General features: G+C 37.3%; 1 protein-coding gene across 3 annotated transcripts; it reads right to left on the bottom strand.

The window, feature by feature from the left end:
* Positions 1 to 208: 208 nt before the first annotated feature.
* Positions 209 to 23304, bottom strand: LOC137940039 (uncharacterized). 3 transcript variants are annotated; one of them, XM_068784944.1, is made up of 23 exons: positions 22434 to 23304; positions 22228 to 22299; positions 19131 to 19167; positions 18884 to 18960; positions 18327 to 18397; positions 18130 to 18208; positions 15458 to 15602; positions 15044 to 15160; positions 14869 to 14946; positions 14566 to 14621; positions 14404 to 14473; positions 13920 to 14004; positions 6874 to 7117; positions 6518 to 6730; positions 5484 to 5801; positions 5239 to 5288; positions 4704 to 4764; positions 4529 to 4612; positions 3381 to 3494; positions 3127 to 3296; positions 2847 to 2886; positions 732 to 2753; positions 209 to 603 (listed from the first exon to the last, which is right to left on the bottom strand). In XM_068784944.1, exons 1-23 carry the CDS (start codon positions 22461 to 22463, stop codon positions 448 to 450), a joined length of 4389 nt encoding a protein of 1462 aa, XP_068641045.1. In that variant the 5' UTR covers positions 22464 to 23304; the 3' UTR covers positions 209 to 447. The 3 variants fall into 3 exon arrangements, with proteins under 3 accessions (XP_068641045.1, XP_068641043.1, XP_068641046.1); XM_068784942.1 differs by having other exon boundaries at positions 5484 to 6167; XM_068784945.1 differs by lacking the exons at positions 18884 to 18960; positions 19131 to 19167; positions 22228 to 22299; positions 22434 to 23304 and having other exon boundaries at positions 5484 to 6167; positions 18130 to 18191; positions 18327 to 18372.
* Positions 23305 to 23611: the final 307 nt, after the last annotated feature.

Below are 23611 nucleotides of genomic sequence, written 5' to 3' on the forward strand. Positions count from 1 at the left end.
TTTGACATACTGATGTTTGGCGTTTAAAGCAAAAAATTGTGATGAGCAGTGCTAATTGATTTTGCTCTTTTCGTGCAATATGTAATACAATATTCTTGCAGCAGGAATCTTAGCCATTAACTCATCTTTGTTCCAACATTGAATGGTCAAGCAAGCAGAACCTGGACAAATTCGTCGCTTCTTTTATAAACCCAAAACCAAGCAAGCAGAAGGTGAGAAGAATAATGATGTCAGAAGTCACCTGTACAAGGTAAGCCCCCACAACCGAGCTTCCCCTGCAGCCAGAAGCTGCTCTAGGCTTCACGTTCCTCAACTTAAACCCTAAACAAAATTACTAAATAAATATGGTCATTGAACACTGGAAAATATTGTAGGAGATCACCTTCATGACTACACAGCAAGGAATCATGAACTATGATGCCTTCACAGATGCAGACCCTTTTGCCATCAAGAGTTGGTCTTTGGAGGAGCAGGTGGCACTGGAACATCTGGGACTGGAGCCTCGCTCGGGGGCTCAAAACTTTGAAGGTCAACTGATTTGGAACGCCTGTCTTTCTTTAAGTTGAAGCGATTTGTGAGGCGGAACATTGTGGATGAGTTACCCTAACACAATAATTAGAGAGAACCCCCCATTTCATAAACTAATAATAAACTGCTCAACTTAAAAAATAACAACTTAATCCAACTCAACTGAAAAGCAACCGAATCGCAGAATGGAGAACGAAATTTACCTCCTTCCCTGCGGGCTTCTTACTGGATGCACCAGCTGCAACTGTTGAAGAGTCATCATTGGACAAGCGAGAACTTGAACCTCTGGACTTTTTAGAAGCAACTGCAGGTTTAACTGCCAATGGCTCCTTTGATAAGCTCTTACTTGCCTCGGTGGATTTTTCAGAGGAAGCATTACGCACTACTGGTAAACTTCCGTCACTGGTTGAACCAGGAAGGCATTCCATTGATTTTGTGCAGCTGCTATTACTTGACAAGCTCGCATGGGACAGCTCGTTTGTAGATGATGGTGGATCATTTTCTGTATCATATGTGGTCTGTTTAAGACTATTAACACCTGATGAATCGGCTTGATTGTTCTTTGGTGGCAGCTTGTTTGTTGAAGATGGCTGATCTTGGGCCATTCCATTTGGTTGCATTTCATTCGTTGAAATTTTCTGATCTTCTGATCTGCTGTTCACAGTTTGCACTATGGATTCAGGACCCTTAACACCCGATGGATCTGTTTGATTGTTCTTGGGTGGCAACTCCTCTATCAATGAAGTAATTGTAGACACAGCAGATTTCAAATCCTGCTTACTTGAAAGAACATCAGTGAGTTCAGCAGATTTGGAATTTTTCTTACTTGAAAGAACCGTTGTGAGCTTAGCAGATTTGGGATCGTTCAAACTCGAAGGATCACTATTCAGCTCAGCAACACTAGTGCGGCTCGCACTTGAAAGATCAGAAGTGTCTTCAGCAGATTCAAGATTCTTCTTACTTGATAGAACAGTCATAAGCTCGGCAGATTCGGGATTATTCAAATTCGAAGGGTCACTAATCAGCTCAACAAAACTAGTGCTGCTCACACTTGACAGCTCAGACGTGTCTTCAGCAGATTTAAGCTTCTTCTTACTTGATAGGACAGTCATTAGCTCGGCAGATTCGGGATTATTCAAATTCGAAGGGTCACTAGTCAGCTCAACAAAACTAGTGCCGCTCACACTTGACAGCTCAGAAGTGTCTTCAACAGATTTAAGCTTCTTCTTACTTGAAAGAACAGTGGTGAGCTCAGCAGAATTGGAATTGTCCAAACTCAAAGGATCACTGGTCGGCTCAGCAACACTAATGCTCCTCACACTTGAAAAATTAGAAGTGTCTTCAGAAGATATAAGATTCTTGTTTCTTGAAAGAACAATAGAATGCTCAGCAGATTTGGGATTGCTCAACCTCAAAGGATCACTAGTCGGCTCGCCAACACTAGTGCTGCTCACACTTGAAAGATTAGAAGTGTCTTCAGCAGATTTAAGATTCTTCTTACTTAAAAAAACAGTCGTGAGCTCAACAGATTTGGGATTGTTCACACTTGAAGGATCACTAGTTGGCTCATTATCACTAGTGCTGCTCACACTTGAAAGATCAGAAGTGTCTTCAGCAGATTTAAGAATGTCCACGCTTAAGGGATTGGAAGTGAGAACAGCGGATTTGAGGTTGCTCACATTTGAAAGCTCCGTAGTAGGCTCGGAAGATTTGGATTTGCTTGTGCTTGAAGAATCATCAGCACAAACAGCATATTTTGCTTTTTCCACACTTGGTGGATCAGTTGCTAGCCCACTTTCTTGTTGCTGTTGGGACTGTTTGTGTTTCAGTGAAACAGAAAGTTCCAAAGATTTGGGGCTGTTTGTATCAAAATTGTTAGCAGATTTGGATTTGCTTGTATTTGAAGGATCAGCAGTAGGAACAGCAGAGTTTGCATTTTCCGTTATTTTTGGACCAGCAGCAAGCTCAAATTGTCGTTGCTGGGACTGTTCGTGTGTTGGTGAAACAGAAAGTTCTGATGATCTTGGACCATTCAAGTTTGTGTCAAACGAGTAAGTTTGATGTACTGACGCAGGAAGCTTTTCCTTAGCCAGATCAAGATAGGGTTCAGCGAGTATGGAATCCTGTGAGCTAACTCTTTGCTGTTTCTCTATTGGTCCCATGTTTGATGAAAATGGTATCTCATGTTCAAAAATATTCTTGCAATCTGCTCCTAGTAGAATGTCCTGCATGTAGTTGAAGAAAATATTTAATCCACTGACTAGAAAATAAAAAAGAACAGCATCAAATCAATTCAAGTGAATGGAGCCAAGAAATACCTCACTTTTTGGTGGGTAATCAAAATCATTTTCATGATTCCTGCATTTGATAAGGTTTAACGATGGACATTCAAAGTAAGTGTCCATTAATAGGAAATAAAACCATTAACTAAAAGTTCAAGATATAGCAGACTGCTTCAGTTTTATACCATTGATTGTATATAAATTCTCCCTAGTAGTGAACAATAATACTCTTTTTAGGTGGGTGAAGTATTTAAAGAAAGACAAACAGAATGACAATTGCTTTAGTTGCTGGATTGAAGGAAAACCAAAAACGTACTGGGTCATCACATCTTTGGAAATATGTCCATCTTGGCCACAGTGCGTAACATTTGAGCTATCATTATTTTGTCTCTCTTGATTAAGTTGCTGATGAAGATCGGAAACTTTCTCCTTCAGATTTGCCACATCAGCTTCTGCCACGGCAACTTCCTCAAGCTTTGCCCTGGTCTTTATCAGAACAATGATAAATTTACTGAGTTTAAATATGCTATTTTACCAGTAAGAAGATTGTCAAGATGTTACAAACAGCACCTTAGTCTCAACATTTGATGCATCAGGCGGAGGCCCGGTGAGTATGCCAAGACCAGCCTTTAGGGCTGCTCCCAAATCTCTCTCTCTTTGTAACTGTTCCTGTAGTCTAACCACCTGTTCAGACAGCTACAAGTTAAGAATATTTTCACCGAGTAATATTAGATAACCTAGACACTAGATTGAATCTACTTCTATTTAAGGACCATCCATTTGAATAAGTATGACCTGTCCTATGGGAACATAGTGTATCTCACTAAGCAAATCCTAGAAAGAAGTTTAAAGTCTAGTTTATCTAGCATTCTTTGAGCAACAATTTTTAGTTTTTGTGGAAAATCTGGATCGTTGCTTATCATCCAATGGCCCTAAAACAGATCAGACAACAACCAAAAAATATGTGATTATTAAATCCACCAGCATTTCCACAGATATTATGGAATGAATATATCCAGATGTCAAGTGTTCTTTAAATAATTTTTTATAAAAATGAGAAATGAGATTTCATTAAAGAGGCTTCAAAAAAGGAGAAGTTACTCCATAAGAAGAGAAAACTAGCAGCAAGCAAAAAGAAAGCAAACCAGAAATACAATCAAATCCAGGTGTCAAGTTTTGCTAGTCGGCTTTCCTGAATAATTTAGTTTCTAAATTAGGCAAGTACACAAAGATTACGGTAATTTGGAAAGGGATGTCTTTAAAAAAAAAAGTTGCCCCATGGGCACCACTATAATTTCTTTATTTTTTTATCTATCTACCAAGAATATATGGGCCACAAAATGTAAAAACAAGTTTGATCGGTTTAAAAATTCATACAACAGAAAGTATTAAAAGCATCAGATCTGACGTTTAGTTGTTTAAAAATGATAAAGAAGATAGACTTCTACAGCTAAGAAGAACCTGACTCTACCCACTGCGAGAACTGAAAACACTAAAGAAAAAATATTAGGCAATATAAAAAATGAATTGGTTACAAAGAAAGCAAAAAAGAGGCATTATCCTCCTGGGAGATGAAAATTTGATGCATTTCACGAAAATACAAGTATTTCAACTTGGACTCCCAAATGTTGAATCACAAGCAGGCAAGAGAAAACTACTAGGAGTTTTCTGGCAGTATGCAATAAGACAAACATATAGAATGTTTAGTCTATCAGTACCTCCTCCTCAAGAGCCAAACGGCGTTCATGTAAAGCTTTTCTGCGTCTTTCCAGATTTTCTTGTAGGAGAGCATTCTCTTCTGCCTGTTCATGGAAAGCCAGAAATGTTTAAGTGTGTCAATCTCCCTGAGAAACTAAAGACAGCGGGTTACAAGTGAAGTTTTCACTGTTGTACCTCTAGCATGATTTTCTTTTCCAGGTCTGCTTTACTGATCTCAAGTTTATGAATTACAACCCTAGATAACATTAAATGAATTAGTTTGACAGAATTAATGAAATGCAGATTACATAACAGAAAAAACTTCATCCCAGTAGCTCACCAATGACCATGTGCATTAAATTTCAACCAAGTACAGTTTTGAAAAGTCTATGAAAAATAAATGGATTTTGAAAAAAAACTTCTCTTCTAACAAGTACAATTTCAGTAAGACTTCATATATGATATGAATGCTATATAGACAGATTACATGCACAAGTACAATTACTTATGCCCTCTTTTGGTTCCTCTGAAACCTAACATGATTGTCTACATTTGAGCTTAAAAACGTTGTCCATGCTCATGGTATAAACATAAGAAATTCTCTAGAGACATCCATACTTTTCCAACATGTGCATAGCTCTGTAAAACTTCAGACAACCATGTTTCAGCTCAAACTCATGTTAAAATAGAGTTACATCTATAACATGGCTAGCACAGTTAGATTACTCACTCATCTTCACTAGGGAACTCCAACGCTTCCATTGAGAGATTCTTTTTTGCCTGCAAATTCAGTAGGAATAGGTATAGTCAATAAAAAACCAACACATAACATATACATTAACATTATAGCTTAAGCAAATGATTATACAACAGTCTTGACACATATACTTCTTGTAAATATTAGGAGCTTATAATTAAGCAAATAATGACAGTGATATGAGAGGGACGAAACACAAAATAGTTCAAAACACTCACAGCAGTACGCCCCCATATAGCGGGTTTCTTGGCAATGGTTCCATCATTTGGCTTCTTTATGGATTTGTTGATGCTGGAGGATTTATTCAGACCTCGTCCCTTTGAGTGTGGAGCTTTCAGAGAAGATTTAGTATTTGAAGCTTCACAAACTTCAGAACTTGCCAATGAGGAAGAAGCTTGACTCTGTGAATGGCACTGATGTGTAGTACTTGCTGAGACCTGGATGTTCTCCAGGGGTTCAGGAGAGACAACATCTAATGGCAAAGAAGACTTAGCAGTTACACTCTGCAAATGAGTGTTACTGGAAGAAGTATTTTCCTGAGCCAATAGATTATAATGCTCCATCAAAATGTTATCATCAGCTCCACAACTATGTTGCTCTGATAATGGTTTCTCTTCAAATTCAGAGTTATATAGTTCTTCTAGTCGTTTCACATTAGCTTCACAATTATGTTGTTCTGCCAATGGTTTCTCATTATCTGCAAATATACCCTTTCCAGTTGACAGTTTCTCATTAGGTTCAAAATCCCTTACAGGTTCTGGACTCTCAGTGCCTAAATCAATAACTTCAAAATCCTTAACATCCAGATGAGTTGGGGGATCTTTCTCCTCTGAAGATTTTTTATTGGCTTCAAAATACTCTTCAATTTTAGGACACTTTGCAGACTGGTCGGTGTGAGATCCCTGCTTTGGAAAAAGAAGTCATTTTTCATGACAGAGGTAAAAATACAATGACTTGATTAGAGAAATGCCCAGAGAAAAATGATATTGTAATCATCGTAGAGATATAAAACTTTTCTCCCTGGCTAAGTGCATGAAGAGAAAAAAACATCCAATACTAACAGGGGTGCCCACCCGTTGAGACTTCATGAGTTTGGACTAGAGACTAATTTTGGATATGGAGGCACTATCATCTTGCTTTTCATTAGAACCAATTATTTAAAATAGACTCAACAGCACTAGAAGCAAGGCAGACAGAAATAATCTGAAACAAATAATCCAAATAGAATAAGATTTACTAGCTACAGACAGACCTTACTATATTCTGAATCAGTATCTTCATCTCCACTGCTTCCACTGTACCTCCCACTCATTTGCCTCTCAGGATCATCCTCGCTGTCAGAATAAAGATCATTATCTTGATCGTCATATTCATCATCTTCTAGTATTTCATCATCTGTATATTCCTCATCCTCATTATAGCTACCTTCTGAGTCAGAGTATATTTCAGATGTATAGGATGCATCCTGGGAGTAAACCTCCAACTTAGTTGAAAAGGAAATCAAAGAATGGAAATAACAATAATAAAGATATATTAATAAGCACAAAATTAACTATCAAAAAGAAAGCAGAAATTTTAATTGTTTCAAGCAAAGAACAAGAGACTCACTGAGAAAATGTAATGGTACTCTTCTAGTAACGTAATAATAATTGCTTGAGCATGGTTAGCTGCTGCAGCTGCTTGTAAGAGTTGAAGAGAACCATCCCCGCCCATCTGAAAATCATCCTCAAACTGGCAGTCACCTGCCAGAAGTGGGCGAAGAAGTAAAGGAGCCATACATGCTGCTACAGCTGATGTGGACATCCGATTCTCAGATTTGTGAGCAACAATAGTGCACATCATTTTAAGAATCCTGAACTCATGAATTTGAAACAAGTCAAATAGAAGGAAAATGCGATAGTCAGATGCAACTGAATAAGAACTAGGTATAAACCCTAAATGTAGAAAGAAAAAAATTCAGTCAAAGACAAATGCAGACAATGTTATACCGCTAGAGTGTGTATGGCTCACCAACCACAGGCTCATATCATAGTTGTAGAGTTGTATGAAAAAGAAGAAATAAAAGGGAGAAAAGAGGGAGAAAAAGACTGCATGGATAGCAGCAGCCATTCAGGATCAATTCAATCCCTAATCTCTTTATTATATCTCTTAAGTGAAAAAGACAACTAAAAGGACAGATTACCCTTACTACATGTGTTTGTTGTATAAAGCCATATAAAGCCAAAATTAAACAGAAAACATAATAAAGATTATTGTATCAGTATCCTACAACCTTCCCAGCCAATAGAAATCATGAATATACATGAACCTTTCTAGCCAATAGAAATCATGAATACACATGTGTAATGATCAAAATACCTCTAATTGTATATTTTCTTACACTCCCCCTCAAACTAGAACAAATATCAAACAATCCCAACTTGTCACAATACACCAAATGCTCACATCTTCCAAGTGGTTCTTTAAAGTGTGGTGGAGTTTTTCATATGATTTCACATATTGTGTAGTAATCTTCCCTTACATTTCAACATCTGTGATAAAATGGTAGCCTATGTCGATATGTTTTGTCCTCTCATGGAAGACTTGATTGCTAGCTATTAAAATTGTTGCTTGATTATCACAATTCATAACCATAGGGTATGTAATGTGAACTCCTAGCTCAACAAAAACTGATTTTACCCAAATGAGCTCACTCACTATATGTTCAATCACTCTATACTCTGCCTCGACACTAGATCTGGCTATTACATTTTGTTTCTTACTCTTCCAACTAATCAAGTTACCCCCAACAAAGCAGCAATACCCTATCATAGACCTCCTATCTATTTTGACTCCTGCATAATCAACTTCTAACTATCCTAACACATCAATCTTTCCATGGAGAGCGGATAATAAACCCCACAAGTTCCTTTCAAATATTCCAAAATTTTACAAGTAGCTTCTAAGTGTATTTTGCATGCATTCTCTATAAATTGTCTAATAGCTCCCATTGCAAATGATATGCCTAGCCTTGTAACAATGGCGTAAATCAACTTAACCACTAGGGGCCTATATTGTGTCCTATCCTTGAGCTCAGGTCTCTAGTCATCATTAAGACTAGTGTTGACTTCCACAAGAGTATTCACTAGAAGTGCACCCAATAGACCATACTCTTTTACATATCCAAAATGTATTTCCTTAGAGATAGGATAGTACCTTTCTAGCTTCAAGTTATAGTAAATCTTTTGTCTGAAAATGTTTCGCGAAATATTCTTTTACTTGTTGAATCCCTTTAGGATCATTCCCGATAACACAATATCGTACATGTTTACAACAAGAACAACAACCCCAAATTGTTTCCTCAACACAAACATGGAATGATCATTATGGCTTCTTATGAGACCAAAATTCATAACCACCTTGCGAGACTTCAAACCAAGCCATAGGACTCTATTTTAGACCACAAATGGCCTTCTTCAATTTGCACACTTTTCCAGTCTCCCCCTAAGTAACATACCCAAGAGGTTCTTCTATATAAACTTCCTCCTGCAAACCACCATAAAGAAAGACGGTTTTGATATCTAGTTAATGTAAGGGTCATCATTTTATTGATTGCCACAGAGAATAAAATTCTGACATAAGTAAAACGAACAAATGGGGAGAATGTCTCAAATATATTAATACCATATGCCTCAGTGTATCCTTCAGCCACCATAAAGAAAGACGGTTTTGATATCTAGTTATAGGAGCGCCTCGGTTTCTGCTTAATAGTAATCGTCCATGTCAATTGCCTTCTTCAAGGCAGGGCAGTTTATTTAACACGGGAAGTCCCACCTTCCTATTTTCATAGGGAATAGAAGAGCGATAACGAACTGACCTTTCTTTATAGGAAGATCACAACAGGAAAGGATACACCCACCGACAACCTACAATAGCAACACCTTCAAGTGGGTTACAAAGTGTCCATGTACCCCTAGAGACCTTGCTTTCATCTCCTCATCCAGAGCTTGTTTCCACTTAGGTAATGCTAAGGTATCTTGCACCATGTGAGGAACAAAAGAAGTGGACATGGATAAGATAAAGGATTTATAGGACAGTGAAAAAAAATCTAAGGACACATATTTTGATGTTGGACATTTTTGCTCTGAATTGGAGAAACTAAAGATCTGTAGATGAAGAATGTGAAGGCTGGACTAGAGAAGGAGACTCTTGTTAATGAACACAACATCATTGATACACTTGCAGTGATTTCGAAGGTGATGGTGGTGGATGCATAAGTGTGGCACCTGCACTTGAAATATCCATAACAGCTATAAGAACTGGATTGTCGAAAACTGAACTCTCTTCAAATGGCTCAATACAATCAATGGAGACTCAAAAGATGATGCAAAGTAATGTGTACTCTCAAACAATGTACCATCGACAAAAATATAAGTTTTCCTTGTAATAGGATTGTAGCATTTGTATCCCTTCTGATAGTGTGAGTAACCCAAAAAAATACATTTGATACAGTGAAGGAACAATTTGTTACTAGTATTACTAAGTAAATGAATGAAACATGTGAAACCAAACACTCTAAGACATACATTAAATACTCTGCATTGAGGTTCTAACACTTGGATGAGAATACACCATAGAACAGAAGATGACATACGATCAATCAAATACCAAGAGGTTAAAATTGCATCACCCCACAAAAGACAGAAATACGCATCTAAAATAACAAGGTGTGTGTAATCTCAAGTAGATGCCTATTCTTTCTTTCAACAACCCCTATTGTATACACACAAAGTTTGATGTATAATTCCATGCAAATTACAAAAATGGTAGAACTTTTGGTTAAGAAACTCCAACCATTATTTGTATGAAAGATGGGAATGGAAGCCCCAAATTGGGGTTTATTTCATTAAAAAAAAATTTAAATACATCAAAGACTTTTGATTTTTCCTAAAGGAGAGAAACCCCTAAGACTCTACTAAAATTATCAATAAAGGACACAGCATTTGAAACCAAAGATATTTGGGACTCAACATGGACCACATATATTAAAGTGAAATAATTCAAAAAGGTTGGAACTTCAACTAGATTTGGCTGGAAAGCTAGCTATATGATGCTTCCAAAGTGACAAGATTCACACTTGAAGATAGATCAAACAGCAAGGAAGGAAGGAAGTGACATAGCTTAGCAAGAGATGTTTGTCCCAAGTGCAGGTGCCATAAATATGGTGACGCATATATACACCATCCAGAAAGTAGAGCCCACCTTTGTCATGTTGGGAACCAATTGTCTTCTTCATCTACAAATCTTGAAAAATGCAAGATGTGGAGTAAAAAGTTACAGAACAATGCAAAGAGTTAGTAATATTACTTACCAACAAGAGATTAACGAGAAATTTTGGAACAAGTAAGACATGAGACAATAACATGTGTGGGATAGGTTGATATGATGGACTCATTGGCTAAGATGACAGTTTGATATGATTGTGTAGGAAATACAAATGAGAACGAGGTGGGCATACTTGCATATATGTGGATGCTTCGAAATCAATGATCCATGAGAGACTAGATGACACACGTAGTACAATCATACCTGAGTTTGCCATGGTGACACTAGCAATGGAAGAAGAGATGTTGTCTTGTGGTGTAGGGGATGATGATGTGAACGTCAATTGAATCGGCCACTGAAGTAACTGTGGATTTTTCCTTGAGTCTAATTAGTGGAAACTTTCTCACCTTCAATCACACAGAGTTGGCCCATGCTAGTTTTCCAAATTTATCCCAGTACTTGGTTGAAAAATGAGTATTTCTTCCACAGTTGACAAATCTCCTATCACCTTATCATCACATCCATGACCACAATTTGAATTGTCTTGTGGTGTAGGGGATGATGATGTGAACGTCAATTGAATCGGCCACTGAAGTAACTGTGGATTTTTCCTTGAGTCTAATTAGTGGAAACTTTCTCACCTTCAATCACACAGAGTTGGCCCATGCTAGTTTTCCAAATTTATCCCAGTACTTGGTTGAAAAATGAGTATTTCTTCCACAGTTGACAAATCTCCTATCACCTTATCATCACATCCATGACCACAATTTGAATTGTCTACACCACAACCTCTTCCACCCCCTCCACGTCCTCTAGGGATGTCAAATCTAGTGGACGCAGAATTGAGATTAAGTGTTGTAGCTTCACTTGTCTTAGTTTCCTTCTCACCTTTGTTAACTACTGCACTTTCAGCTCGAACAACCCGATTAAATACCTTCTCAAGAGTGATCACTTCATCATCTGCCAAATTTTGTGCCTAGATTGCATCATACTCCAGTCCTAGTCCTTCTAGGAACTATCCTACTTTTTTTTTGATAAAGAAAAGGAAGTGTCCTACTTGAATCTAACTCTTTTCTTTTCTGAGCTGATTTTCATATGTAACTAAAGGATAAAATACACCAATCTCCTAGATGACACCTGACATCTTAGTAAAGTAGTTGGTAACAGAACAGTTACCTTGTTGCATGCTGAAATACTTGGCATACAAATCATGCACTTTGGATAAATCCTCCCATTTAATTTCAATGAAGTAATTTAAATAGAATTGGAGTCTTTGCTCTAAGAATTTCCAAAGGGATTGGTTGAAGTAATAACCTCCCAAACATCGGCCATTTCTACCACAACTAGAGAAGACAACAGCCAATAACCAAACACATCAAGAACAGTCCAGAAATACACTTAATTTCAAAACACAACTTGTGCATGTTTAGGTGGGCCCACACTCAGATATTGACCTTAGGGTATATGTCACAAATCCTAGAAATCAAATCCAAAACTTCAACTACGATCAAAATCGATTTGTGACCTAAAATGGTTCAACCCTTCCAAATAATTATACAGCAATAGCATCACACAAACTTAGACAAGTCTACGCAGATCTGAATCTGCTCTAGATCTAAGAAGAGAAAGAAGAAAACCTTTGGGAGCACAATAACACATAAAAACTGTTCAATAGGCAATACAAGCCATCAACCAAGTGGTTATGGCACAACGAAAAGGGAAAGACTTGACACCTTTATGCACTCAGAAGAGCAGATCACAGATCTATAGAAATCCTCCCAGTAGACGTTATTGTCTTTATAAAAGGAGAACAGAGATTAGTGTAGAACTTCCTAAGGTTGAATTTTTCACTTTGATAATACGTAAATTGTATAATAAAGAAGTAAAGAGAAGAGAAGAAGACATAAAAATGAGATTAGAGGGAGAAGAAGGCTGCTTGGAGAGCAGCAACCATTCGGGATCAGTTCAATCCCTATTCTCTTTAATATATCACTTAAGTGAAAAAGACAACTAAAAGGATAACATTGCCCTTAATACATGCGTCTGCTGAATACAGCCAAATAAAGCCAAAAAAGAAACAAAAAACATAATAAGAATGATGTATCAAATCAATGACCTTCCTAGCCAATAGAAATCATATACATGAGTAATGACAAAAATACCCCTGATTCTATATTTTCTTACAATAGTCATTAGTAAGTACCAACTGGGTAATTAAATGATGCAGCTGATGAAAGCTGAGCTGGTTCCTCCCAAACTTACTAGCCAAAGTTGAAAGGTCTCTTCCCAACTAATAAGCATTAGGATCTCTTCAAGCCCAAATATTGTGAGACTATTCTCCCACGCACTAAGTCCCACTCCAAACAACTTCCTAGAAATGAAAAGCCTAGGTGAGGTTTTACCTAACAACACTCTCCTTCAGAGCCATGTTTAACCAAACAATGTGGCACAAGACAAGAACAGAAACTCAACCCAAATAAAACATGCACGAAAGGCACATAGGAGATAAACATGGGTTTAGGTCAGCTTTGATACCATCGCTAAAGGTTTGGCTAGTTTCTCCCAAAATGACTAGACAAAGTTGGGAGGCTCCTTTTATATTAATAAGCATAAGATCTCTTCAATCCAAACCAATGTGGGGTTACTCTCCCACACATAACAACTCTCAACGTCTATCCAAAGATGTGGAGCACGCAGTCCTATAGACTAGGTGACTTTTTTGCCAACCAACAAAACCAATAGTTTGGACTTTTAAAAGACCTAGCTAGTGAAAGTTCTAAATTATCCTTCAAGATTACTAAATTTTTGTCAGTCCAAATTTGCATCAAAATGCCAAATTAGGGATCTACCATCTGAGTTGATACATGACCCCAATTATCCATCTAATCAGGAACACAACAGATTAGATAACAACATATATTTACGACTAGGTGACCATTTACCAAAGCAAAAAACCAATAGATTGGACCTTTGGAAGAACTACCTTGTGAAATTTTTAGATAATCTTCAAAAATTCCTAGTCTTGTGGGATCCAAAAATGACAAATTATGAATATAGCACCCGAGTCTAGGATATGTGACCTCAATTATCCATCTGATCAGGTACACAACAGCTTAGACAATAGCTTGTGAAATTTCTAGACAAACCCCCAAAATTCATAGAATCGTGTCCAAAAAAATGCATAAAAATGCCAAATTATGAATGTACCACCTGAGTTTGGGATACATGACCTCAATTATGCATCTGATCAGGTTCACAACAGCTTAGACAACAACAGATATTTAATGTACAGAGAGGAGAAAGGGAGAGAGAGAAAGAGAGAGAGAGAGAGAAACTTATATGTCAAGTACCTCTGAAGTAGTCGCCGATTAGGCTCAGGAAATTTATCAAACACGACAGAACGCATTGCATTGATTCTTAAAGCTCGTTCAGATCCTAGAAAACATCATTAATGGCCTTCAACTATTAATGGATCCATACCATCATAATAAGAGTAGAGTGCAGGGACAACATGCATAACAAATTAATCGCAGTTGCAAAACAAACATGAAGCGTACAAATGAAAATGTGAACAGCTTCATAAACACATATTTATTATGTATAGTTCAGTTTACTTCGCTCACTGCTCAAAGGTAGTCATGAACTACATCATGCGTATATAAGACCTCTTTTGCTCTTTTTTTTCAAAAATAACCCAGATATTTCCATCTCTCCTTATGTTTTGTGGCTCTAATTTAATTACACCTAAACATGAAGCTTAACATCTAAGCTGAAAACAAGAGAACTTAAACAACTACTATAGTCACACACACATGGCTTAAAAGAAAGACTTACTAAATGCTTCCAACAATGCAGTGCAACATGCTGCAGGGACTGGAGATGTTGGCAACTCTCGAAGAATATGCTGGCAAATAAAAAAATAAAAAAATCATGAAACTTTGAAATAATAAGATAAGTTTGCCGTTCATTGACAAGTGATAAGAAGGAAAAGAATACCTTAATACAATCTGCAACAACATGAGCATCGTCATCTGGAGAAAATTCATCTTTTCCTGAACATATACATTATATTATCTTAGGGCTACATATAGAAGTTATTTTGCAATATAACACAAAATACAGTTTACTCAAAACAGTCAAACATACTGATTACCAATATTCTCAAACATATATAAGTTCTTGGGCAGTGAAGTCAAATCATACAAAGAATGACAGATAAACTTAGCAAAAATGAGTGCTTTGACAAGGTGAAAAAATAATTTGAAAAGGGAGGAAATCCTAAGGGAAAAGAAGAAAAACCTTGCTCGTATTCCCTAACACGACGCTTAACCTCTTCAACATCTGCAGCTTGCCGCAAGATCCCTTCTACTTTGATTCCTAGCCAAAAAATATTGAGGACAGCTTAAAAGAACGTAAAACCAAAAAAGGTTAGCAGCTAATATTTAACAGATAACATTCTTGGGAAGGATTATACCACATTCTTCAATAAATCTCAGAGCTTTCTCCAAGAAAGATGGGCTACCATCAATATCCTCCAGAGCAAGTAAAATAGGCCTACCGACAACCAAAGACTTTACTGGCCTCTTATGCCCTACAACAACAATCCCATGTTAAAGAGAACCCAGACAAGCACAAGATCATGAGGAACAAAAATGTGGACATCTAGGGTGGACAGATTGCTAAGCAAAAAATAAATATAGCCTCAGTGGAGTGATTTAATACGCAGTTAAGAATCAGTTATGAAGATATTTTAACTAGTGAACAAGTGACTTTTCTGAAGCTATTCTATCTACTAGAAACAAATTCCAAGTTGCTTATGTAAAGAGAACTTTCAGGAAGAGAATTTTAAACAGTAAATTTGAAACATTTATAGTTTTGAGGAGCACACATTGATCTGAAGTTCCTTCCACTGCATCAGCCACATCATTTCGTAAAATTCCAGTCTGACCCATAACAAGCATTGCATTAGGTGCTTGAGCCAAAGCATTTTCAAGAGCAGTTTTCCACTCATACAAGTCCTCTGAAGTTTCGGCCTGATACAAGGAAAGATGAATATCGTACTTGGATGTATTTCATAAATACAAGCAAAGAGAATATCTTTTCAATTGTTGACAAGCATAACCTCAAAAAAAACTGTGAAAATATAAACCAGAGAAATAGGAACTCAAAAGTAATTATGATAGGAAAACCCTGTCAAAGCATATCAGAGAAAGTGGTTGAAAGAATAGAAAAAAATCTATCCAGAAATATATATCTCTAGCTGGGTGACTAATTTCAGTCAAATCAGTTTTATCTGAGATTCCCAATTATTTCTTTTCTCTTGTTCTATGTCCTGCAAGTGTTGTTGCTGTATGAAAAAGATTCAACAAAAAAATTTAGTGTTGGGGAGCATATGATATGCTTTGGTAAAATGGGAAAATGTTAATCAAAGAGAGAAAGCAGGAGGCCTTGACCTTAAAGAATAGCTGGAAAAGATGAGCTCTTTGTTCAAAATGGTTATGGAGGTTTGTTAAATTAGTGAGTACAAAGATCTTGAGTTTATTAGTTGGGAAAGAGGTTTCCTAAGTTGGCTAGTCATTTTGGGATGGGTCTTAGACCCAACTTTACTTGGTATCAGAGCAGGTACTCATATGTGGGCCTACACCTAAACTATCCACTTGTGAACCCACAAAAGAAGGCCCTACACCTAAAACTATCCACTTGTAGAGCCACAAAAGAAGGTCTACGCTTAGACTATCCACTTGTAGAGCTACGGGCCTACACCTAAAATTAACTACTTGTAGAGCCACAAAGGAGGGCCTGCACCTAAATTATCCACTTGTAGAGCCACAAAAGAGGGCCTACACGTGAGGGGAGTGTTAAGGAATAGTCTCACATGGATTAGTGAGTACAAAGATCTGGAGTTTATAAGTTGGGAAAGAGGTTTCCTAAGTTGGCTAGTCATTTTGGGATGGGCCTTGGACCCAACTTTACAAGGTTTATGTCTGAAATGATACTCTTTGGAGGAGGTAATTTGCTGCAAATATAATGTTGAATCCTCCCAGTGGTTATCTCCTGATTCTATTTTTCAATTTTTTTCCTATTTATGTAAAGGTATGTGCAGATTAAAAGGAGCATTTCAGCATCATACTAGATTTCATGTTCAAGCTGGCCTATTGTTAAAATTTTGGGTGCACCCCCAGTTGAAGGTGTAGTTTCTTGCTTTTAAATTGCCTAGATTATTTGGTCTGGTGAGGGATAAGAATGTTATGATTGCTAACTCTACAGTGGAAAACCATATAGTAAGAGATTGATGCTTAAACTTCTGTAGGTCTTCTTTAGATGCTGAAGTAACAGAATTGAGGCGATTGTTGCAGTGACTAGATTCTGTTTTCATAAAAGGAGATGGATCAGACATTTCTATTTGGAATCTAGAATCCTCTGACATCTACATCAGCACCACCCTATAATCATTTGGCTATTTCCTATCACAATAACTATCCTTAATTTTTTTGTTTGGAAATTACAAGGCCCCCAAAGGTATACATTTTATATGGTCAACAGCCCATGGGAAGCTTTTGACTTGTGAGGAGTTAGCAAAACAAGGGCAAGTGGTGATTAATAGTTTATCCAAATTTTGTGGGGAAATGGAAGAACATGCTAATCACATTCTTCTTCATTGTTCATAAAGGCAAGTTTGGATTTTCATTTTAAGAAAGTATGAAGGTTCTACTTGCTTCCCAAGATCAGCATAGGAGTTTGTTCCTCAGCATGTTTCTGGTCCATTTTGAATAGAAGGAAGAAAGTTTTAAGTATTTTTCAGTAGTTTCTCTTCCATGTGATCCAAATGAAAGGCATAGAAATCGAATTCATTCGATTCTCATAGAAATCAAATTCATCCAATTCTCTCTTGTGCTTACTCTTTCAGGGTCTTCACTTCTTTTCCCATCTCAGTAATTAGAAGGAATTGGTCTGACTTTGTCAAGTTTCATTGAAAACATCTTCTCCTCCATCTATAGGCAGTTGGGAGCCTCCACTAATTGGATATCTCAAGTTAAACTTTGATGGAAGTTTTTAGGTAATCTTGGGTCTGTCAGTATAAGTGGTGACATTAGGGATTATAATGGAGAGACTAAATTTTCTTATGAGGGCCCGATTGATAGATGTGATGCAGTTGAAACTAAAATCAGAGCTCCTTTTAAAGGCATACAGCTTGAAATTCAAATTCTTTTTAGCACCCCCATGATTGGAGGAGATTCCTTTACAGTTATTTCATGGCTTTCTCGTTTCTCCATTCCTGCTTGGTACCTTCAGCAGTATTATGATGAGATTCTTCATTTGTGCTCAGATATTGTTGTTTCTTGGAATCACATCTTAAGATCGGCTAATCATATTACAGATAGGTCAGCTAAATTAGGTGTTTCTAGATCATGTATTTCTGTTGGGGATTCTATCCCCCTTGGGGCTTGAGGGCTTTCCTCTCCCCCCACATATCTTTATTCATGTTAAAGAATCACTCACAAAAAAGAAAAAAATAATGATGAGAAAAAAAAATTAAAAAAAGAAGAAAAAAGAGTAAACCTTGAGTGTGAAAGCTCGTCCATTGCGACCATCAGGGAAGAGGACTGTCAAAAGCTTTTTATCTGCTCTAACAATCACACTGCAAAAGTTACATGTAAAAATAGTTCCTAAACTGATGTAAGCATGGATGACTATATTAAGAGAGTCAAATTGGAAGAATAGCTGGCTTGGACAAAATGCAGATAACAAATATCCACCTTCCTGAGCTGTTGAGATCGATTCCACCAAGAGTTAGATTAACCTCACTTCCTTTCTGGGGAAGAGCATTCTGAAACGCAAAACAAACATTTGATACCTCACCATACAAACACAGAAAACAAACTGTAAAATGAAGAAGCCAATTCTCTAGATGATTTAATTTTCCTGGTCATGTTTGTTCATGAGTTGAGGACAAGAATAGCATGATCCGACCCATCAAATAATGGTCAATATCATACTGATGTAGATCACAGCCTCATCTTGATGGTTACAAAATCGTGGTTACTAAACCATCAAATTACCTAAACCTACTGAAACATGTTGAATTCCAGGTGAATCTACGGCAAGGGCAGGAATAAGGGGAAAACCAAGATGTTTCCATGTTGTATTACATGATATTTTTCAGAGGGAACAAACTTTAAGACCATGATAAAGATAAAAAAATATTAGTCAATATGAAAATCCCAATCCAAACCCAAAGACAGAGCAATAAAAGCCAAGAAATATAGGAAGAAAGAACCCAAAAATAAAGCTCAAGAAATATAACAATCCTTACTGGATCACTTCTAAAGAAAACCAACGATGTGCGCGTGAGAATAAACCAGCGTTTCTTCCATGATGTCCATCCCAGTGCTGCATATCCATGCACAGTTTCGATTAAATGATGTTCAAAGCTGAAACATATTGACTTGATTAACACCAAACAAATAGGGTATAATATTATTTGGCTACCATACACAATGAGAGCTAGAGATGCACAAACTAAATAATTTCAAATAAGTGAATCCAAAAGTAGCACACACCTTTAGATGATATAAATAATGGCCCACTTTTGAAGACCTGCCAAATATCTCAGCTATCAAATAATTGAGTACTAGGAGGAAACAATTCACAAAGTAAAGCTAAAAAAGTCAACACAAAGTTTTACACATGTTGGCATTATCGTGATGGACAACAGTACAGGCAACAGCCAGAAACCGTAGGACCAATTAGAAGCTATGACCATAACTTTCAAGAAGCGATGTTTTTAGAGATAGTTAAATTTTACACTTCAAACTAAAATCAAGAATATCAGAGTTTTGTCCCTACTTTCTCTCACCATAGTTAGCATTAACTACTGTGCAAGCCTGTAAAGGAAGGATTTATCAGATTCCTAACCAGTGTAAAACTTTCATCAAACACTAGAACAGACTATACATAAATCAGAATAAAATATTTAATTTTTCAAAATATCCTTGACATGTTATTTTTCTTTGGAACGTGATGAGAAATATATTTCATTATGAGAAAGAAGTAAATCAATGACATGCCATTGGCATGGCTATTCTTAGCAATCTACCTGATAGCATTATTTGGCATTTTCCCACTGTTGGTGAACACACGCATAACACCTGAAGCCTAGAAATACCATAGTGCAAAACCTCATGTTAAGAAACCTACCAGATTGCATTATTGTCTCCTTCAACCATAAGATCACCTTTACAACAAAGACACCCAAAATAGTTTGAGATGCAAGTACCGCATCTCAAGAGGATAGTGCAACCAAACTTCATTCCTATTATCTATCAGTCAAACCTGATTTTCCTAGAGAAGCATAGACAAAATTCAACTTGCATACTAGTCAAATATAACAGAAAACTTCACATTGAGCTGCCTTACCTCTCAGACACTCCTCAATTCAGTTACACTGGTACAGTTTCTATCTCACTTCCAATTTCTCATAACCATGAATTGAGAAATGAAAAAAACTATATTTCAAAAACCCCTAGAAACTCTTCGCTAGTGCCTCTTGATGGGTTTTGCAGAGACCAGTTGTTTCTTCAAGCCAAAATCTGTCCACATGTAATATGCCACACTTTTCAGAGATGGGCAAAGCAATCCATCCAAAATTCAATTAATCAGCACAGCAATTCTTTCCAAAGATTGGATGTTCTGTTCTATAGTTGATGCCATGGAATAGGGTACCATATCAGAAGAAACCACGAAACTATGACAGCATCAGATTGATAGTGCCAACAAGCACAGTCTTAACCTTTTCAAAATCCAAAACATTTTGCCTGACACTCAATACATATCAGTGATAGGGCAAACCAAGGTTCATTTGCTATCTGCTCTGGAGACGAATCCAAAACAATGACACTAGACATCTCCATTAGGAATTGACTAACAGGCTGCACCAAAGAACAAGGGTATCTATATATTTTTATCCACATCTAGAAAACCTTGATGCTCTTTCTTGAGAAAGGATTTAGACTGTATGTTTTAGATCAATCTGTCCATCAAAACATTGTTTTAGTCATTACGTACATCTCTACTTGTATCTAAATGATCTCATAAACAGATGTCAAAATAAAAACTTCCAATTTTTTTTCTGATGGCAAGAGCCCTCACTCACACCAACATTGCATATCATCTAACTTCTAGAAAGACAAGTTCGGTCACAGAGCAAATAATCAGCTTTCAAAGACATCATATGCAACTGATAAGTTGTTCAACATAGAAGTTCACCACATCCGTAGTCATGATTGAATTGCAAGGGTGGATATGCTCGGGGTTCAATAGCCTCAAGGGTTCACCATTATTCCTGGGCCAACTTTGATTGTTTTCTGAAATCCAATGAACTCCATTCCAGACATGTGCAAAACAGTATCTTCCACATTGGTACCTTTCAGATTTCATTTTTCCTTCTGTAGTCATATTCAAGCACCTCTGGCTGAACTACAGAGTTGTTCCAGGACTTTGAACAGTGGCTTTGATATGGTGGCCGCCATCTCAGGCGTCAAGGAGTCACAACATCGTGCACCCTATCATAGAATGTCAAATTCAAATGTAAGGAGTCATGATTGAACTTTCACTTCTTATCTTCAATCTGGAGGAGCATAGTGTCATTAGGGAAACCTAAAAGTTAGGTAACCATGAAAAGTGAATGAAATATTCTTGGTGGAATCACATACTTTAACCATATTTTGTATTCATTGTGAATTGGTCTGATCAGAACAAATATGATTGTGAATTACCGCTCCATGTGTAGGCATACCATCTTGGAAATCTCTTTCAGAGAATAACTATAGTAAACTTTTCTAACCATTGGCATGAATCTTAACTAAACCAGCTAGACACCATTCGCTAATCTCCTACTTCCGTAATATGAGTGTTTCCAATTTCATTGCAAACTTAAGGGACGAAGGAGAGATGCTGGTAATGGAAAACAAACAAGGAAAGACAAAAAGACATCTGAACTAAGAATGTTGTCTAAAGGGAACAATGTAGCCTGATACAAACAGGTAAGGCTTGGAAATGCACATGTCTGTTTAATTACACCCCTGCCCCTCCCTCCCTCCCTCCAAACCAAAACAAAAAACCAAAAAGAAGAGCATACATTCCTCAGAGATTGTTCTCATGAGCCAGTAAACTACAAATAACAGGAGTATTCACAAGCTGATGCATTTTATAAATGTAAAAACAGACTCTGCATATCTAAATAGCTACAGTCATTTTTTTAACGGCATACCTAAACATAACGAATGTCAAAGCCTGATGCTATTTGCTGTCAATAAGAATATCAGGGTTGAAATTTGCAACACCTTATGTTGCATCTTCACTCTTTGATAACATACCCTTTGTAATATAAGCCGAACACATATGCGTCCGGTCTCTCCATAATAGTATTCTCATTGTCGCGGTTAGAAGAACTCGGATTTTTAAGCCATTTTTTTTGTGTGAGACTTCCCACAAAACCATCGGCCAGGCCACATACAGTTCCACGAAAGTTCAAATATTTAAACAACATAACCGATGAAACCATAGCAGTAAAACAATGCATATTACTAAGAGGTTAATGAAAAATTAGCACTTCCGAAGAGACAAAATTATTTTTACGTAAATTGAGCAAAAAATTACCGTATCATTTCCTGCACGCGAGCGCAGTTGATCAGCTGCAAAGGAGGTTGCAGAGATCATACCACCATCTCCCTGAATGCAATGAAAAACAACTTCTAAAGAATCGTACGAAAAGGAAGGACCAAAAATTCTAGAACAAAGTGCAACTTAAAAACTTAGACCTCAGAAATCAATCGGTAACAGCAAATGACTGAACTAGTGCCCACCTGAGGTAACTCTGCATTTCGTGAAACCATCTCTGATACTGAATCATATCACAGGAACACGTCCAAGCGGGTACAAGTTCCGAACCGTTAAAGGACTAGAATGCATCCAAATTCCAATAATGCACATCAAACACATCCGCAGGAAAAAAAAGCGAGCTTCACTTGTAAGGTGCAAGTTACTCTAATAAGCTTGACCTGGCTGTTTTCGTGATTGTTATAACGTTAAGCCACGTCACCTAAATCTTCTTGTCGTCTTCCTCTCCGTTTCCCTTTCCTCTCTTCCAGAAATCAGAACCAGAAAGAGTCTTCTTTTCTTTAGCTTGATCTTTGGAACGAGATTTTAGCCTTTACGATGCTCTGAGAGCAGATTCACTTCCCCAATATATCTCAATCTGACCAAGACAGAGAAATCTGAAAAAGTAAGAAAAAAAACTGATCATACATTAACATTTTTCACCAGGGCACACGACCCCCATGCATTTCACCGTAACCATCTATCGGACGCTTATATATTCGAATGCATCAAACCGTTTTAATAAAATCGGATCCCCGGCGAAAATGAAATGAGAAGTAGATGGAGACGTAAAGGAATTAATTGAAGAACGAAATAGAAACGAGGATCAGACTCCGAAAGAGAGGGAAACAAAACAGAAAAGGAGAGAAAGAGAGAAACCAAAAAAGAAAAAAAAGAAAAAAAACGGAAAAGAGACGGAAGAAGAAAGGAAGCAGAGAGGACCGAAGAACAGGAAGAGAAGAACGGGAAAGAAATGGCGAAGAGATCAAATGACATGGCATGCCACGTCACGAGATCCTACCATGCTCGATCTGAGAAATCCGTGACGAGAATTGGAGACGGAGAGAGGAAAAAGGAGAAAATAGCAAAACGGTGGCAAGGAAAATGACGCAACGGAAGGCCGATGGTCAAGCAACAGATTTAAAACGGGCCCGGGAAACACGGGTTATACGTACACGTGGACAGTACGTACGAGTATTAACTCGCTAAAAAAACGACGTGAAAAAATGGCCCCCTCATATTTAAACGGGACAGCGATGAAACTCCCTCAATTAAATGCCTCTCTTTTGATTTTTTATTTAATTTAATTAAATGCCAGTTTGACTTAAAAAGGAAAAACAATTATTTATTAAATGGAAATTTCCAGCTGTCGGAAGAAAGCGGG

The sequence above is a fragment of the Aristolochia californica genome, unplaced genomic scaffold, assembly GCF_029961685.1.
Source record: "Aristolochia californica isolate CCGP_79_NKW_82.1479 unplaced genomic scaffold, dmAriCali1.0.hap1 SCAF_9, whole genome shotgun sequence".
Lineage (NCBI taxonomy): Eukaryota > Viridiplantae > Streptophyta > Magnoliopsida > Piperales > Aristolochiaceae > Aristolochia > Aristolochia californica.